Source organism: Sylvia atricapilla, chromosome 2, assembly GCF_009819655.1.
Source record: "Sylvia atricapilla isolate bSylAtr1 chromosome 2, bSylAtr1.pri, whole genome shotgun sequence".
Classification (NCBI taxonomy): domain Eukaryota; kingdom Metazoa; phylum Chordata; class Aves; order Passeriformes; family Sylviidae; genus Sylvia; species Sylvia atricapilla.
Genome location: NC_089141.1, coordinates 26660618 through 26673857, shown reverse-complemented (window position 1 = coordinate 26673857; position 13240 = coordinate 26660618). Strand labels below are relative to the sequence as shown.

At 52.5% G+C, this 13240-nt stretch overlaps 1 protein-coding gene across 1 annotated transcript; it reads left to right on the top strand.

Moving 5' to 3' along the window:
- The first annotated feature begins 5958 nt into the window (after positions 1-5958).
- GPR162 (G protein-coupled receptor 162) lies at positions 5959-12332 on the top strand. Its single transcript, XM_066341119.1, has 5 exons — positions 5959-6100; positions 7811-9581; positions 10380-10569; positions 11131-11282; positions 11447-12332. The coding sequence occupies exons 2-5, from the start codon at positions 8742-8744 to the stop codon at positions 11972-11974; spliced, it is 1710 nt and encodes a 569-aa protein (XP_066197216.1). The 5' UTR covers positions 5959-6100; positions 7811-8741; the 3' UTR covers positions 11975-12332.
- Positions 12333-13240: the final 908 nt, after the last annotated feature.

Sequence of the window (13240 nt, the reverse complement as noted above, 5' to 3'; positions counted from 1 at the left end):
TTTTTCACTCACATGGGTATCTGGAGCAGAGGGATTATCCTGTACCACCTGACAGCTGGATGGGACAAAAAATCAGGCTGGGTGAACATCTGTTGGGAGCTCCTTTAGCACTGCAGCCATCTCCAGCAGTTCAGATGCTCACCTGAAGTTCTGACAGCTGAACCAACCACCTCTTTACCAAAAAAAAACAGCCCTTATTTTTTCAGCAAAAGAATCATCCTAACAATAAAAGACTAAACTAATAGGGCTTATTAAAAACCTTGAGTACCAGATTCAGCCAGCGTAGAGTTAATTTCTTCTCAGCACATCAAACCTGGCCTGTCAAGGATAAAATGCAGGGGTAGCAGACAGTGCCAGCACTGGGAGAACACAGAGGTGCCTGACAGCTGTCAAAGCCAGGATGCAGCTCTCCTCTCTTCCACAGGCTGGAAGAGGCACACTGAGTCCTCACAAGTGACCAAAGGTTCTGTCCCTACACGTAGTTGGGATTCACCTGCAAAGAGCACTCAGCCTCACACCCCTGCAATCGCTGCAGAAGGTGCCTCCATCTGCTTCCAGGTGGCCTGGTTAGCACGACAGCAGATGTGATGGTGCCACTGGGATGCCTGTAAGCACACAGCCACGTCCACAGATGCACAGCTTCCAGTTCTCCCATCTGCATGACTGTAACAAAAATGACAGGCCTTCCTCAACACTGCACGGTTCCTTAGTGGGTCTCCTGATCTCAAAAGTTGTGACCCTGCCCTACTCTACTTGAAGCTCACCTGCAAGTACAAACCACTGTAGGCTCTAATCTTATAAATCTCTTTTTTTTTTGGCAGCTCTCCTGTCTGTGTCTTTTCATATGACGACCTCCTTTCTTCCCTAGATGCGCGGACTGCCCTGATTGAGAGAAAAGTTATCCAGAGTCAGTCCTAGTTGGGCTTTGCTTCCCATCTGAGTGCAATACTGAAAGCTTCAGTGTAGGCTTCAAGGCAGCACAGAGTTAGAGATTCAAACCGATAGATAAGAACAAGCTTGCACAAAATGTGTCAACTTAGAAGAGTCCCCAGCTAGAATGGAATACAGTTACATCTTGCCCAAGCCAGGACTTTACAGGCTGTCTTCCATTTATCCTGGTCCTCCTTCTCAGGAAATGTTGAGGACTTCTCCCTTTGCTAGGTGTGATAAGGGTGCATCTACACTATGCAATGGAATTAATGCCTCTACATGACACAAACCACAGCAATAAACAACTCCACAAAGCAGCAAACACAATGACAGACTTATTTTATCATGTGGTGACAGCTCATCAGAGTAGCCCTGAGATGATGGCATACATGGTGATACTTACAAAATGACAGTGTCAGCAAGAGCTCTGTGTAGTGATGTGGAAATACCACAGAAAGCAGGGGTTTGGAAAAATATGTGAAGTGCTGATTTTTCCTATATACGTCAGTCTTTCTGGTACTACTGCTCCCCGTGGTTTTGGGCTGCAGAAGGGAAAAAGCACATGCTTCAGTCCTTTGGACCCACTTCCAATGCATGGTCCTCGGTCAGGATCCACAAACCTCCTTGCTCCAGCGGAGGAAGGAGGTTGGACACAACCGAGGATATACTGCCCTGTCCAGTTCTGCTGAGCTAGGAACACACGGGCTGAAATAACCCTGTCCCATAGCGCTAACTCCCCAAGCCCCTCCTGCTTCCCAGTTTATTTCTGCCCTTTGAGTGCAACGTGAGGCGGTGATTTGGTGGATGCTGTCAGCCCGGATCTGCCGAGGCGATCCATGTGACTCATGCTCCCCGCAGGCTCTGCAGCAAAGCACTCACAATGCCTCAGCCTTCAGAGCCAAATGACCCTGTGTGTTTCTTTGCATGTTCCCAAGGTCTAGAAGGGAAAAAGCTGTGCACTTCAGCCTCCTCTAATTTCTTTTTGTCTTGGGGATGGGGCGGGGAGAGGAAGGGCAGTGTCAGTATCCATTTGAATGGCTCATCACTCAGCCTAGCGCTGCTGCAGAGAAAGAGTAGCTTCCATCCATCCTTCTCAAAGGTGAGGGTAGACTTGGAGTACCAGACTCCTCCAAGTTGTTCAGCTTTGAATTGGTTGCTTTCTGAGAGTATTCCCAAGTGTGTGCTTCCTAGGAGGAAGCCCAGGATTTATTTGTAAGTGAACTCACCTCTGAGCAACATCTCCAAACCACAGCCTTTGCCTCATGCATGCCAGCGTCGTTACTTGGCATCCCCTCTGAAGAAGCCTTTGGCTTTCCTTCTGTTCATTTTCCAGCCAGCTTGGCCAAGTCTTGGAGGTACTTCCAGATTTGGAGAACCAAAGAACAGCAGAATAAGAGTGGTGGCAGAGATTGCGTTGCTGGCAAGGCATCAAAAAGGAAGAAAGGAGAAACCCCAGCTCCTCAACGCTTCAGCACCAGCTGGCTCTTGTCAAGGTGCCTGTTTCAGGCTCCAGAGCTGGGAAGCCCCTCCTCTGAGCCTGTCCGTGTGCTGTGTGGAGATGAGGCTCTGGAGATGACCAGCAGTAACAGTGATGCTGGCTGTGTGAGGACCGTGGCTCCAGAGAGGCCAGCACACCTCCTGAAACAACGAGGGGAGCCAGAGAGCTTCCCTGGCAAGGGCCAGCTGCACCCAGCGTGTCAGCAGTGCTCCTGAAAGCCCAGGCTATTTTTGAATTAAATGATTGTTCTGGCCTTGGGAAACCTCAAACATACCTAGAGAAGCTAGAGGTTAAATGAAAATTGCAATTCAGTGTTACAAATTTAAAGCAAAGAAGTAATTTCAGCTCCTTCCAGATATTGTGGGTTCCCAGACTAATGATTCAAGAGCTCCTAATTATCTTTTCTGTGTATGAGAACAAACAAGTAAGTGTTCGGTAATTTTGGAAAGCAGCATAATTAAATTCTGAAATGACAGCTTTACATCTTTTACAGACTGGATTTCACTGAGCCGGGATATCAGTGATGCCACAAGAGCAAGAGGGATGAAAAAGGGGTCCCCAACACTCAGAAGAGAAGGACACACAAAGCATTACAGTGAATGGGAAGGGGGATGGGGGGAAGTAGGAGGACATACACACCTCTGCAAAATAGCATGTAGTAAGTATCACAACATCATGTATTTGACAAGGCTACCCTGGCAATTCCTTTTCTCATGGTAAATATATACAAATATTTATGTATGTGACAAAGGAAAAAAAATTTTTGAGGTGCCCAGCTGTGTAAGTAAACACATTCAGTGGTAAACAGGCATCCTCAAGTCCAAATCCTCATTTATACATTGTGAACCCTAAATATTTCTGTGAAGCTCATAAACAGCACTAGTCATCTGTCCCCTGATGAGAGCTATTATCAATTGCCCATTTTGCAGATGAAATATCCGAGAAATCTCACTAAATCTTGCTGTACAGTGCTAGAAATAGAACCTAAGGTTTGGATATGACAAATCTACATTGCAGTCGCTGTCATTGGAGGGAGATGCTTGGCTGGATTCTTGTTAGCCATTAACCACACCCTGCTCAGAGAGCCAGGAAGGATGCCAGGAAACCTGCTTGCAAGCACACCGATCTAACCTCATAGGAGGCTGTATAAGCCGTGTTGGGGCTCCGAGGGTGGATTTAATTCCATCCATGATCTGTGAGGAACATATGAAACCTCCCAGGGTTCCTATCAAAGTCCTGAGTAAGAGCTGCAAACAATCAAAACCCTGTGAAGTGCATTTGGCTGTCATGTAAATGCTTCTGCTTTTAGGATTCTGCTGTTTGTTCCTTGGTTAATGAGCTCTGTTCCTTTAAGGATCCAAGGTACCTCTGGGAAGTGCATTTCCCTGGACCTGCAGAGCTGCTGTCCAGAAATAACTGATCTTTATGCAGTGAACTTTTCCAGAAACCATTTCATACCCTGACATTGTAACAGTACCGTTTCTTCAGGCCTGGATGCTTTAGACTATTTTAGTGAGCGGAGACTTTAGACAGCAGGTTGCTGGTCACAGCACAGCCTGACTCTGTAGGAATTAAAAATTGCTCCCAGCTGTGTGGGTCCTCCTAAGAGATGAGCCTTGTGGGGGGGTCACAGCTCTAGCCTGGACTTCTTAGATACACAGGGAAGGCACTGTGAAGCTTCAGGGTTTCCAGATCTGAGTATTGGTGCTCCTTTGCATATGCATTGTCAATATGCAGCATATACACAGTTGCAACGCGCCTCTTATAAAACCCAGTGAACCTAGAAAGCTGGAAATCTTTAAAATACATTTAGATGAGATGGATGGACAAGCATCTGCTTGGGACTGTGACAGCCCTAGGGTAAGAGCTCTTCTTCCAACAGAGTTTGTTCCGCTTCACAGTAAAACTTCAATTTTTTGCTTTCATTCAAAGTAATAACCCAGACTAATTTGCAAACACAAGAAGCTTCAGACTGGAGACCTGTTCTCATCCAGTTCTGCTTACCAGTCTCTATCAGGTGTAACCTAAGCCATGAAGAGATGCTGGGCTGCAGCTTGTCCCTTCCTCTGTGGAGAAGAGGCAGGCAGACAGTACAGAAAGTGCTGGAAGCTTGGTTTGCTGTTTCCCTGAGAGAACACAAGGATTTATTCACCCACACAAGCAGGCTAACAACTCATGCTAAGGAGACTCAACTCCTGAATCAGAAGAGGATGGTGATGTTGAAGTTATCACATGAAGCAATTCATACAAATGACAACTGAAGCTACACAAATGTTTACATTTGTGGATACAGACCTTCTCACTTCAAGGCATAAACCCCCCGCAAATGATAGACTGAAAAAATGACAGAGGAGGGCCATTATTGTCTTTTGTCACATCTTTGGCTCCTGCTGTCGCTGGACTGACTGGCCACTGAGCTGAACCACCTCAAGATTGCTCCTCTGTGGGAGTTCCTCACGCCAAAGAACAGCCAGATCATGGCAGCATTGTCACAACCTGTCTTCCTCAAAAATATCTCTTATCACCTACCTGACACAAAGCTGGATCTATTCTAGCGGTTCCTCGTTCTACTCACTGTCATACAGCTACTGCAATGTATATCTCTTTTTCACCTCTGGAACTGCCTTCGCTGCTGCCCTGGGCCCGAGAACCAGCAGGAGTTTCTTCCTCAGGGTCTCTCCCTCTGCTGATCCTACAAATCCCAGGTGAAATTCCTTGGTATCTAAGACAGTCGGGGTGACCTCAGCCAATTCTGAGAATGATAAATGAAATCTGGCCCTAAAATGAATGAAGACAAGGAAGGTACTGGTGCCTTCACTTCAGTAGCAGGACGGGTAACAGGAAAATGAGATGTCTATTGTTTGGTGAAGACTTTCTAGCCAGGACTGCCGTGGTGAGGTGGAGGGGGAGCTTTACCCCTCTGACATGGACAAACCATTCCTCTGAGCAGCACTGCCGCTCCACCTTCCTGTCCTGCCTTTCCCCCTCTCCCCTGTGTGCAGGACCACGCTGTTGGCTGGTGATGGAAGAGGCCACCGCAGCAGCTGTGCGAACTGAGGCACCCTGGGCATCCGATGCCCTGGGCGCCTCGTCCTCCAAGCACCCTTTGCAGCACCAGCTCTTTGATTTCCCCTCACTTCGCACCCATCCTCCCCATATCTCGTACACGAGGGTGCCTCCTCACGCCCGTCTGTGGGAAAGGGAGCCGGCGCCTTCCCGTCCTGCCCGCGGCACCGTGGGGGCGGCCCGTGTGGCCCCGCGGGGCAGGAGGGCTGCACACGACGGGGCCCCGCCGCGCCTGGGCCATGGCCAAGCCCGGCTCGGGGAGCACGGCCGGGCGCAGCCCGCCCCGTCGCCGCGGCCCGTCGGGAGCGGCGGAGGGGCCGGTGCCGGGGCGGGGGCCGGTGCCGGGGCGGCGGCTCCCGCTCCCGTCCGCCCGTCCCGCCCCCTGGCTGCTCGGCCCGGCGGTGCTCCCGCCGCCGTCCCCCGCCGGCGCTCCCCGCCCCTCGCCCCTCGCCGAGCCCCGCCCGGCGGTGGCCGGAGCGCGGGGCCGGGGCGGCTGCCTGCGGCGGCCGGAGCTGCGGCGGCGGCCGGGGGCCGGCACGGCCGGGCAGAGGCGCGCACGGCCGCGCGGGGCGCCCGTCGCCATGGCAGCGCTTGCTCCGGCGAGAGGTAAGATGGGTCCCCCCGGCCCCCGCCGCCGCCGCCGCCGCCGCGATCGGCCCCCGCTCCGCCGCCGGCGGCCCCCGCTCCGCCGGGCGCAGGGCGGCGCCGCCGCCGGGCACGGCTGCGCCCCGGGGCGCCCCGCGGCCCCCGCCCAGCCCAGCCCAGCCCAGCCCCGGCCGAGCCGCTGCGCTCCGCCGCCGCCGGGCGAGGCTCGGGGCGGCCGGTCCCCCGCCGTGCCCGGGCCGCCGAGCGGGGGGCGAAGGGAGGGGGCGGCGGGGCAGCGGCGGACCTCGGCCCGGCCGGCCGCGTCTGCCGGCACCGCGGCTTTCTCCGCGCTTCTTTGCAATCGTTCTGGGTCACCTTCCCCGCCGAGCCCCCTCCCTCGCCTCCCCCTGCATCAACAGCCCCGCGAGCTTCTCCCGTGCTCTGCCCCGCTGGCGGGATGGGCGGTGGGGTGCATCCAGGGAGCGTGGCCAGGTGAGGACGGGTTTCCCCGACCTGGGCATCCTGCGTTGGCTCTGGGGCGCTCCGGTCTCCGCGAGCGGGAGGACCACAGCTTGGAGCAGAATTGGGCCCCAAAGCCAGCAGAAGCGGGAGGATTCCAGCCTCATCAAGGGATCAGTGTGGGCCACCAGAACAAGCTGGGTGGGAAGGGCAGCAGAAGGAGATGCTGCAAGGAAACTCGTTCCCCTGGGATTATCAGAGATGGATAGTTCTGAAACTGTCTCCAGAGGCCACAGGCCTAACTGCGAGAGTGGTGGTACAGGGGGGGGAAAAATGAAACAGAGTAGAATGGGGGCATCGCCAGTCCAGTCATGGCAAACTGCTCCAAGCAGGGAGGAAAGGAGGCAAAGCCTCAGGTGGTCACAGAAAGGGTGAGAAAATATGGAGAAGCAGAGGGAAGGAGGGGTAGGAACTGAGCCACTAGCTCAGGCTTGAGTACTGAGCCATCCACGTAGAGATTAAGTTTACATCTGCTCTGGTCAAGGCACAGAGCAGGCCTGTACCTTCCTGGAATATAGTGCTTGGGTGTCCTCTGTGCATGAAGACAGAGAAAGGGGTCTGAGCTGGTAGGACCAGGGAAGGCAAAGGTAAGTAGTCTCAGGAATAGGTTAGTAGTCTTGTTCCCTGGGCTTGTGACTGTGGGGGTCTCTGGAGACCAGAACTGCTCCAGCAGAAACATGTGGCTGAAAGACTTGTGTGTCAAGAATGTGGAATGGCAGACTACTATTGGAATGGCGGAATGCACCCATGGATGGGACAGAATGGGAGCAGCATGTTAAAAACCAGATCATTGGCAGAGAGAAGCTGAAGTCCAAAGACTGTTGGAGCTGTGTGAGCTGTAGAGCTGAAACAAGGGGTGTAGCAGCACACACATGGGGATGGCAGGGCTGGAATTGCAAGGGATGATGCAGATCAGACCTTCCATGCCCGAAATGGCATTAGTAATGCTTTGGGTAGGGAGCCTAGGACTGGAAGGGCAGGGAGCATAGTGTGTCTCAGCAGCACGGGATTGAGTTGGTGGGGACTCGAGTCCAGTCTGAGCTGTGCAGGGACTGGTGCAAATTTGGCTGTTCTGTTCTCTGTAAGATACAGGGAATGCTCCACTCTGTCTAAATCATGACAAGGTGTTAGTGTGGGCAAGGAGAGAGGGAGAGAGAGATCTGGAAGATAGAATGATCTTAAATTACTTTTTCTCTTCTCTCTCTTCTACAGTGAAACTCATGCCCTGAATCTCCAAGGGAACCTTTGAAAAGGATCTTCCCCTTCCTGCCATCTCCTTATTGTTTGCCAGCTGTGCCCTGTGCAGGAAGGCTTTAAAGACCAGCAAAAAAAAGAACAGCAAAAAGGACAATGTAGTGAGAGTGCAGAGAGGTCCTGGGTAGGGAGCCCTTTGAATCTTGTTTCTCACCCTTCCCTCTTCATTGATAGCTCTCTGACAGCCTTAGCAGGAACCTCTACCTGGCCACAAGTGTGGTGGCATTTGGTGACAGGGGAATTACATACAGTGTATGACCACCCTTGCTTTTTTGTCAAGACCTTTGCTCTTTTTCCTGCCACCTCCAAAACTCTTGCCTAGCTCCTCATTCCCTAGGACACTGGGAAGCAGGCACGTGTTTCTGCCAAACTGTTTGGCGTCCCTAGAAGTCCTTGTTTGTGTGTAGCCTTCACAAATCCTAGCAGAAGGTGGTCTTTGAGTCAGAAGGTGTCTGGTGGGCACATGAAGTAAGAAGAGCTTTTTATTTGGGAGAAGAGTGGAGGAGAGTGATGTAATAGATGGGGAGGAAAAAAAAAAAGTGAGCCCAAGTGAGTGAGGGAAGAAGCACTGGCAAGTGTTCATGAGAGAGAAAAAAAGGTGGAAGAAAGAAAGAGAACAAGGGAGAAAAAAAGCAAGTGAAAAAGTTAGAACGAGGGGAAGAAATATAATCGGATAGGAGGGAAAGGGAAAACTGGAACTGAGACAGAGTTGACGGCTGTTCTGCCTGGCACCTGGTGGCAATGCCTTGAGAAACCATTCCAGCGTGCAAACAACTCACATTGCAGCAGCAGATGAGGAGAGACGTGGCTCCCCCAGTGCAGAGTCCCACTCACCCTCTTACAAAATCCCAGCAGCAGAAGCAGGGTGCAGTCTAGCAGGGGCGGCAGCATGGCGGACTCTGAATCAGAGTCCACCTTGCACAACAACTCACTGTGGTGGCTGGCGTGTGGGATGTTAGCTCTGTTGGCCAACTCCTGGATTATCCTCAGCATCACGGCCAAACAACAGAAACACAAGCCTCTGGAGCTGCTGCTATGCTTTCTTGCTGGCACGCACATCCTTATGGCGGCAGTACCCCTCACCACCTATGCCGTGGTGCAGCTGCGGCGCGAGTCCTCTGACTATGACTGGAATGAAAGCATCTGCAAGGTCTTTGTCTCCACGTACTACACCCTGGCGCTGGCCACCTGCTTCACCGTGGCCTCCCTCTCCTACCACCGGATGTGGATGGTGAGGTGGCCAGTCAACTACCGCCTGAGCAATGCCAAGAAGCAGGCTCTGCACGCAGTCATGGGGATCTGGATGGTGTCCTTCATCCTCTCCACCCTGCCCTCCATCGGCTGGCACAACAATGGCGAGCGCTACTATGCCCGTGGCTGCCAGTTCATTGTCAGCAAAATAGGGCTGGGCTTCGGTGTCTGCTTCAGCCTCCTGCTGCTCGGGGGAATCGTCATGGGCTTGGTGTGCGTGGGTATCACCTTCTACCAAACCCTGTGGGCACACAGAAGACGCCGGCGGTGCCGCCATCAGAGAGCAGAAGAAGCATCATCCTGCTCTTCATCAGCACACACCACTTTCAATGTGCCAGCCATTGTGGTGGAGGATGTACGAGGCAAAAGGAGGTCTTCACTGGACGGCTCCGAGTCAGCCAAGACCTCCTTGCAGATGACCAACCTCATAAGCGCCATTGTCTTCCTGTACGACACGCTCACTGGGGTGCCTATCTTGGTAAGCATCCAGTTCTCCCTTTCCCTTCAGAGTCAGCAGTTAAACCAGATTTGCTTTTCTCTCAAGTTTTAGAGAAGGATCTCTCCTGTCCCACCAGCCGCAGAACTGCCGCATCTGAATCTGTGTTATTCTGAGCGGTGGTTTTAAAAAGATTGCAGTAATTCTCTCATCCTTCCGCAGCAGCATTTTCTTAAGTCTTAAGCCTGGGGAATGCACAGCTAAAACCACTGCGCAAGTTTTAAGTGGCTAAGAGGAGAGGAAATTATTCTGCAAACTTACTTGTAAAAACAATGAGATTTCTATTTCTCCAGTTTGCTTCTGGAGGGCTGATACAACAGCTTTAACAGCTGATGCATCCAGTTGTCTTTTTCCTTCTGCTTGTATGGCTGTAGGCAGCATTCAGGTTTTGGCTAGCTGGTCGATTCTGTGCAAAATTGGAGAGCTAGAGAAGTTCTCAAAAAGAACCCTTAAAAGAGGAGAGGCTGAGTCACAGATTATTTTTTTTCCCAGTGGCTGTGTCCTTTGTTAGCACCTATTTAGCTCCAGCTGGTAATGAGCACAGGAAGAAGGGATGCTAGCACCAGGTCTCATGTTAGAGATGTGACAGCTTGGAATATATGGTCCAGCAAACCTGGGGCAAGACCCCAGGAGCAGTTTTTCAAAGGGACACTGGGTAATTACTTGATTAATCCTTTAGAGACAGATTATGTTCTACTACAGAATTGATTCGTGTTACCTTTCTTCCTTGATCCCTACTTTTGTCTCCTGGGCATTGTTGCTTTTTTCTTACCTTTAAAGGTCGTGAGCTTTTTCAGCCTGCGCTATGATACAGCCCCCACCTGGATGGTTCTGGCTGTGCTCTGGTGTTCCATGGTGCAGACCTTGCTGCTCCCCTCTTTCATCTGGTCCTGCGAGCGCTACCGAGCAGATCTCCGCACTGTGTGGGAGCAGTGTGTGGCTATCATGTCTGAGGAAGACACAGAGGATGGTAAGCTCCTCACTGACCCACATTCACCTTTCTTCTCTAGCCACCTCCCCAAAAAGACTACAGAGGAAAGAGGGGCTCTTTGGGAAAAGGATCTTGTGGTGTTGCAGGTGGCTCAGTGACATTCATGTTACACCTTGAAGTCAGCAACCATAAGAAAATTTATTCTGTAGAAAGCTCTGCCACTCACTTGTAGCCTTAGGACTAGCGTCCAGAAAGCATTAGTGCAACATCCTCCTCGCTGGTTGCAAGCATAGATACATTGTGTGTGGCTGCCAAACCACAACCAAAGTGACATGCTGGGCCTCAGCCCAAGTCACTGATCCAGAGGTCCAAGACCTGACAGCGAGCAATTCAAAGGTGAGACAGAAGAATTAGGGCACTGTCTGGGTGCTTTAGTGCTGCTGCAAGCAGAAAGACAAGGTCCTTGTTCAGAGGTGAGCCCTGAGGGCTGCAAGTAGGGCAGCACAAGTCAGATAAGCATTAGGATGATGTCCAAGTGTCCCGATAATGCTCCGCTTCTGACTGAAAAGTGTTGACTGCCGTTCTTGTCTTTGCCAACAGATGGTGTATGTGACGATTATGGCGATGGCAGGATCTGCAAAGTAAGATTCGATGCGAACGGTGCTGCAGCTGCAAAGCGGGACTCTCGGGACATCAAGCTGCTGCCCATGCACCACATGTTGTTGCCCCAGGACAAGGTGCATTATCTGCAGGTGAGCCGAGAGCTAGCAGGGCAGCCCCACAACCCACTTCCTTCTTTGTCAGTTTCCCACGCCTTTGTGTCCTCTGACACTCTTCTCTGAGAAAGCCTCAGCTACTCCCTTCCTGTTCTGACTCTTCAAGTCTTCCATCACCTGCCCCCTTCTCTGTTTTCCAGGTCCCTATCTCCCGGAGAATGTCACATGATGAGACTAACATCTTCTCCGCCCACCGCTCTGCTCCATCCTTCCTACACAAGTGGTCTTCATCTGACGACATCCGCATTTCCACCCCCCGCAAGCCTGGGGGCCCTGGTTTCTTGCCTCCCCAGCTGCATGACTACCAGCACCGCCGGCGGCCCCCAGAAGATGAGCTGACGAGCCTACGGCAATTTTTGGAGGGGGGGCTGTTGCCCCGGGGCTCCAGCTCCAGCGCCTGCTTCTTCCGAGATGAGATCACCACGTTCATCGATGAGACGCCACAACCCAGCCCAGCCTGCAGCCCGCGGCACTCCCGTCTCCTGCTCGCATCGCGTCGCGACCGCCGCCTCTCCCTCGGCAGCCGGGAGGAGGAGAATTCCGACCGGCCACGCCGCTGCTCCGTGCTTGGCAATGAAGTCTGGCATCTGCAGGACGGAGAGCAGGCGCCATGTGAAAGGACCCTAGAGGCCTGCGAGCCACAGACCTTCCAGGACCCCAAACTATGAGAGACAGCATCGAAAACATTCAGTGCCATCACAGTTTTTAAATAAAATTTCAAGCGTTCCCTTTGTCCCGGGACCCAATCACTAATTTGCATTCTCATCTTTCTCACCAGCAGGCAGAAAACATGGCACCCCATGCTGGTGGGGGAAAAAGAAGTGGGACAGATCCGCAGAAGGGAGCACAACGGATGGACAGACAGCCTGTGCCTGCTCTCAGGTTACAAACACATCCACCGCTGCCACCGCCAAATGGCACCCTTGCCCGTCCCGTCCCTTTGTGAACTCCACCCTCGCATCCGCTCTGCCCTAAGAGACAAGGCAGGCGCAGAATGGTATTAAAATTCTATATTTGGAGTGTCAATCGTGTGTCTGTTTTTAAAATACTATATTAGTAATAATTTTGTTTCCATAGAAACAATATGATTGGCCCGATGTTTAATGAAGCTTCACAGGCTTCTGGAAGGGAAATGCAGAATGTGCGAGGCTCCTTTCCTCTCTCTTCATCCTTCCTTGTCAGTCCCTCTGAAAGGCAGCAGATGCTTAGCAGCCCAGGAAAGGGAATGATGCCCTTAGAGGAGTTGTCATGGGAGACTGGGTGAAAGGTCTTCTGTCTGTTTCAGATGTGGTGCTAAGCAGGAGAGGCCTCGGGTTTCTAACATTGCTCAGCAAAAGGTTTTGCTTTGAGGCAACTCCAGGCTTGGAAAGAATTAAATTCTCTCCAAGAAGACCTTGACCCTTAACATCTTATTTCACCAGTGCAAACTGTTGATTCCAGTGCAAACTCTGTGTGAAACTTAAGATGGCCCGAACTTCTCAGCCAAACAGGAAAGCTGACAGAGGCTTCTGGAGGAAGGCCCCCTCAACTGCCCACACCATCAAACCTGGGAGCGGTGAGGTCTGGAGCCAGCTCTTGCGCCAGACACGTTCTCTTGGCAGGGAGCTGCAAGAGTAGTGTGTGGGACATGGACCTTCTGGCTGGTGCTGGCTGTACTTCCAGCCATGGACAAAGGTTTGGCAGTGTCAGAGGGAGATAGGCAGCCCTTCACCCCCAAAGCAGTTCTCCAAGTGACGGGAGTACGAAGTGCCCAAGCGCGATTCCAAGGAGAAGCCTCGTTGGAGGCGTTTGGGTGACCCACCCCAAAGGGAGGGTTCGCGCTGGGGCGGCCGCCGGGCCCAGGGGCCACATCGGGCCCAGGGGCCACATCGGGCCCAGGGGCCACATCGGGCCCAGGGGCCACATCGGGCCCAGGGGCCACATCGGGCCCAGGG